Genomic DNA, 6,000 nt, shown 5'->3' with positions numbered 1-6,000 from the left:
CAAATGGCACTGTTTCCATTTGTTTCACAGTTAAGAACTTGAGTAACAGGTATTTCATTAAATGCCCATGACAGCCAAATGGTTTTATTATATTGGAAGAGGCCTGAATTTGAGATTTAAATTCTGTCCCCTTGTTTGATGATCTGATGTAACCTGTCCCCAGAATCATAACTGTCTTGCTATGTTTATGACTATGACTATGACTACCTTTCTTAAGGATTACTCATTCATCAGGACAAACTTTTGCAGTGATGTGTTTTTCCCAACATTTTGCAGGGAAGCATGAATGTGGTGTACAATTCAATGGCCTGACTGTAGAAGATGATGTAGGTCTCCTTGCAGCAGCCCTGAGGATTCAGGTTTGTTTGCTTCTCGTGCAGTTCATTGGGTTCCATGTTTGATGAGGAGCAGAATGCCTGTTCTTTGTTGTCAATACTGTGTTCCCGGGTAATTGGCAATTACATTCTTTACAAGGGAAGAAACCTGAGACCTAAATTGGATGGATAACTGCTACAGAAACAAAATTCGACTCATCTCTGTTTTCTTTCCAAGAACCTTTAGCGGGTGAAGCTTTTAAACCACAAAATATTATAGTATTATTATTATGAACACCCTAGATCTTTATAAAAACTGTAGTGGAGTGTGCTTTTACTAACATTCCTTAAGTGTGACCTTGCATATACTGTATACAGTATACACTACTATTCTGGAGGTGTAGGTATTAAAAAAGGGCCAGCTGTATTGTGGGAGTGTATGCTCTACATCTATACAGATAAACATTAGCAGTGAACTATGTTGACCACTTATCGAAACCTTGTATTTTATTAATTGAGGGGAAGAAAAGAAAACATTGTGGATTGTTAGTCCTGATAAGGGTGTCAGAAAATCAAAAATAATTTAAATGTTACTATTGGACTTGGAGAAGTGAAAAGAGGCCAATATATCTTCCTTTTTATGTACTTTTATCCCCTATCAAGATTTTGCTTATAAATGAATTTTCTTGTACTTGTTAAACCTTTTACCTGTTGCTGGTCAAACGTTCCATTATTCTGAAAGAAAGACATAGATGTGGGGGTACTTCCTCCAGGGGCCAGATCACTCCTCCTCTTAAGAATCCTAACCCTAGTGTAACTCTTTGTCTTCCTGTACATCTCCATATGATGTCTACCCAGCTTGCTAGAAGTATCCCTCTTTGATCTCTTGGTATTTAATGGATACCAATGGAGGCCTTGGGGAGCTACTCACCAGATATCTCCTGATCTTGGAACGTGACCAGCCTACCTCCGTCTTAGTCATACACACACACCTTCTATCTTTTTTTTTTCCAACTTCAAAGAAAACATATACTGATAACAAGAATTGTGAAGCATTTGACCTAAACTAAGTTGTGCTGGTTTGTTATACTTAATTTGCCTCCTGAGAGTACAGTTTTGCTGAAACTGTTATGTGAGATAGTGGTGATTGGCTGGACAGAGGTTGACAGATTGAAAAGGAGGAGATTTGTAGACTGAAAGAATCCATTGTTTTTATCCTCTTTTTCACCCTTTGAAGTTCCAGCCAAGCAGTTCCCTATCTTTGTGTAAAACTTAACTCCTTAGCTTCTGTCAGACCTCACCTGAAGCCCCTCTCATTACCACTTTTATGTTCCTGCCATTCTAGTGGGGCAGGAAAAGCTTCCTAGATAATAAAGGATGAAGTAAAGGAACTCTCCACACACCCCGCCCCAGCCCCAGGTCTTGGGATGTAGGAAGGGAGAGAATTACTCCCACAATACATAGTGCTGACAAGCTAAACATGGAATAATTTCATTGAAGGTAGCTTGCTTGTTGTCTTTTGCCTTCTCCTGTTTCAGTTTTTCCTAATAGTGTACAAATTCTCCAGTTTTGTTTTTTAAAACCTCTTACTCTACTCACTCCCCTGCCCCCCCAAATCCCACAAAGTCTAAATATGTTGTACAAAGCTTTACCTTTTAGTGTTTAGACTACTTTAATCCACCTCAGAGGGTGGCTGAGAGGAAAACACTATATTAGTGTGATATTTTTGCCTCTGTGATTGTCTCTTTTCACATTCTTTGTACTTAAGTATAACTTCTAATTTTGAAAATATAGAACTTGTTTTTCTGTTTCTTTCTTCAAGAATGTGGTTAACAGTGGGAGGAGGTGGCTTCGGGAGCAGCAGTACAGGAGGTGGAAACTCCGAAGTTTAAAGCTTCAGCCCCTCTCACCAGTCCCCAGGTAAAGGCATGTCTGTATTATTCTTTTTTTTTCTTTTTGGCTAGGTAGTGGGATTAAGTGACTTGCCCAGGGTCACACAGCTGGTGAGTGTCAAGTGTCTGAGGCCAGAGTTGAACTCAGGTCCTCCTGACTCCAAGGCTGGAGCTCTATCTGTTGCGCCACCTAGCTGCCCCAGCGTCTGTATTATTCTGATATCGGGGGCATGCTTGTCCAGTGTTTCCTTAGTGAAATGGCTTATAAGAGATATGATTTGGGAGTTAACCATTTATCTCCTGTTTACCTTGCAACATTTGTCTTTTCTTAATAAGTAAAGTAGCCAAGTTAATCTTTCTCAGTAGTTAAAAAGATTCTGTAATCTAAACTCATTACTTTAGGATTGTAAGCTCCCAGTTTTAAAATGTGTTGTGTTTCTAGTGGAAAGCTATTTTACCTGTTGTAGTTATCAGGTTTATACAAAAATAGAGTCCTTCACTGGGTGATATAGTAGGGTTAAGGTAGATTTACTATCTCTAGTCAGCCAATATGTACCCCCTAAATCTCTGTACTAACCTTTGGGAGGTAGAATTTTTTTTTTAAAAGATGCATTTGTTTGATTTGCAAAATTTGGCTTCCCCTGCTGCTGAAACCAAGACATTGAGGCAATTTTCAGGTCATAAAAAAATATTAAAATGAAGTTAGCATGTATCATTTAGTCAGAAGACAATCCTTAAAGAATTTTGAAATTCTGCCTTACTGACTTATGCTACTACAATCAGAGAGGATTAAAAACAGTTAGAACAGAGAAGGGGAGAAAGGAAGAAGTAGGAAGATAAAAGCACCCTAGGAGCCTGATTGGGAGAGACATGTATTGCTCTATTCTTCCATGCATTGTAGGTCTGTGGAGCTCATTCTGGACTTTTTGCTCCTTGGGTATCATTCTATCTTTTCTGCCTCAGTGGATGAGTTTGTCCTTTATCCCCAACACTGATCTCACTCCCTTCACATGCCTACCATGCAGCAGACCACCTGTAGGAGGTGGCTTGCTTTATGTCCTTCAGTGAACTAATCATACAGCAAGGGGAAGCCATGGCAGAGGGTAGGGTTTGGTGTTGGGGCTACATGGCGAACTTGCCTTTGGCTCTAGGAATGGCAGAATGAGAGAAGAGGGACTCACTGCCTGTCTGGAGAAGGCTCTGTGGCACACTGGGAAGTCATAGGAGATGTATAGTGCGACATTGGCAGAATATCACGGTGTTATATGGATTTAGATTGGATTGGCTCTGTGGTTTTCCCAGGATTCTCTGGGTACAATCCAAACTCAGATTTACTAAATATGAAGTTGATCACTAGGTTGTTCTGTTTCAGAGTTAACTACTCATTATTTTTGTCTGTGAGCTGTGATTTCATTGATGTATGGAACCAAGTATAAAAACTCCTTCTACCAACACTCTCTGGTAAATGCTCAGCAAATTATGCTGCCTTCCAAAACCCAGTGCAGTACAGTGGAAAGAGCACTAGTTTTGGAATCAGAGGATATGGGTCCCACCTTTTTGTCCCTTACCACATGAGTGATCTTAGGAATATCACTTAACCTTTCTCAGCCTCAGTTTCCTCATCTGTAAAAAGAAGGGCTATTAAAGGTCTCTTCTAAATTTATGATCCTTATAATCTTTTTGCTGAGTTTCCTGAGAGCATTGTGACATTAAGTGACTTGTCTGAAGTTATATAGAAAGTACATGTCAAAGACCAGACTTGAAACTTTGGTGACTTTGAGACTTGCCCTCTATCCACTCTGCCCTGCTGCCTCTCTCTGTCTGAGTTATACAGTTAATAAATTATTTTTGAAGCATGTTTTTTGGATTTAGAATGAAGGACTGGGGTGGAGGTGGGGAGATGTATTAAGCAGATACTCTTTACAGAGCACCATGCTAAGCACTGGGGATCCAAATGGAAAAGTAAGACAATTCTTGCTCTGAGAAAACTCACGTTCTACTGAGAGGAGACAATACATGTAGGAAGAAGAAAGCACATGGTCCACAAGTAAAATGAAATTCCAGATTTGTATTCTTAAACATCAAAGAGACTTCTGTGCCCAGACCATCATAAAAACATTATGTAATCTTTGATATGGGAATGATCAAAGAATACAAAAAGGACCACATAAAAGGACCCAACTATACCACAGATTTAGGCATCCTTCAGGCCATACAGTGATATAAATAACACATTGGACATGTGTTAACGTGAGTATTATCTTTATCCTCCATTGCCTAGGTGAAAAGACCAATGAGTTGCTTTTCTTTAAAAAAACAAAACAAAACACAAAAACCCTCAATACTTTCTTTAGCTTTAATCATTTTTACTCTGGGGAAAAGCCCTAAACAGACAGGTTATGTTAATTTGATTGATGGCCTAATTCGTGTTTTTGTGCTCTGTTCTCGACCACCTAGGCTGAGAAGTCCCTTGTCTTTTATTTGTTTTTTTCTTCCAGTGATATTGAGATTTCCAGAGGACAGACTCCAAAAGCTGTTGATGTCCTTGCCAAGGAAATAGGATTGCTTGCAGATGAAATTGAAATCTATGGCCAAAGCAAAGCCAAAGTACGTTTGTCCCTGCTAGAGAGGCTAAAGGATCAAGCAGATGGAAAATACGTCTTAGTTGCTGGGTAAGGCCATATTTAATCCTTCTTTTTAACATCGTCTTGTCCTGGAAACAGTATCCCACTTTAACACTTCTCTTTGCCCTCTCTAACTCAAATCTACTCTCCTGTTTATCTTTTCATTTTCAAATGAGGTAATGCTTTGGTTATTTCATTTGCTATGAGAATGGGTTATTCAAATACAGACCATATCTTATTAGTATGAAGTGGTTTGTAGACAATAAGCAATAATATTTGTTGTTAAATTACTATTTTTTAAGTTTTTAAGTTTATTTTAAACTTATACAAAATAAGAAAAGAAAAGGAAAAAACATTGCCATGTATACAACAGAACATAAGAGAGGATTCAATATAAAACAATAAATTTCCATTTCAAGAAAACCTTTATAGTAAATACTCCACATTGTTTTCAAAGCTCTCTGGCTTTTCTTTGCTTTCTTGTAGGTTTTCTTTTGTTCTCTGCTGTGCACTTTTTACTTTGTTTTTTTCTCTCCCTCCCCCGCCTACGCCCCCCTCCCCAGAAGGCTACAATTAAGTGCAGATGTAGGTAGATATAGATATCTATAAACATACACACACACACACACATATATATATATACACTCATATACATATATGTAAGACCATACTGTGCTTATTTCCAGTTGTCATCTATTTCTCTTAATGTGGATAGCATCTTCTTTCATAAATCCAAATCTTTCCATGTTTTTCTAAGTCAACCAGCTTATTATTTCCTACACCACAGCTATATTCCAACCCAGTCACGTTCTGTCTGAGAGATTGTCTATGAAAATCTTTTCCCAATTTTCTGCATTCCTTCTGTTTTTGGCTACGTAGGTTTTATTTGTACAAGAAAAATTTTAATTTAAAATAATGAAGATTATCTATTTTGCACTCCAACAATACTCCCACCTCATAATATAGTTTAAGGTCTGATACTACTGAATTGGCTTTCTTTACATTTTTTTCACCTGGTTTCTTTGAAGTTCCTGACATTTTGATCTTCCAAATGAACTGTTATTATTTTTTTCTAACTCATTAAGATAATTTTTTAGCAATTTAATTGAGATGGCATTATATAAATTAGGTAAAATTGTCATTTTTTTATTATGTAGGCTTTACCTACCT

General features: G+C 37.9%; 1 protein-coding gene across 1 annotated transcript in view; it reads left to right on the top strand.

The window, feature by feature from the left end:
- MTHFD1L (methylenetetrahydrofolate dehydrogenase (NADP+ dependent) 1 like) overlaps positions 1-6,000 on the top strand; it is a 214,189-nt gene that overhangs the window by 53,137 nt on the left and 155,052 nt on the right. Inside the window, exons 9-11 of the mRNA XM_027857977.1 lie at positions 277-359; positions 2,137-2,234; positions 4,705-4,878. Of these exons, the coding sequence (XP_027713778.1) occupies positions 277-359; positions 2,137-2,234; positions 4,705-4,878 (355 nt within the window). The remainder of the gene's footprint in view (positions 1-276; positions 360-2,136; positions 2,235-4,704; positions 4,879-6,000) is intronic.

This window comes from Vombatus ursinus, unplaced genomic scaffold, assembly GCF_900497805.2.
Source record: "Vombatus ursinus unplaced genomic scaffold, bare-nosed wombat genome assembly UNPS02012602.1, whole genome shotgun sequence".
NCBI lineage: Eukaryota > Metazoa > Chordata > Mammalia > Diprotodontia > Vombatidae > Vombatus > Vombatus ursinus.
The sequence above is the reverse complement of the archived record's forward strand: the minus strand, read 5'-3'. Positions and strand labels throughout refer to the sequence as shown.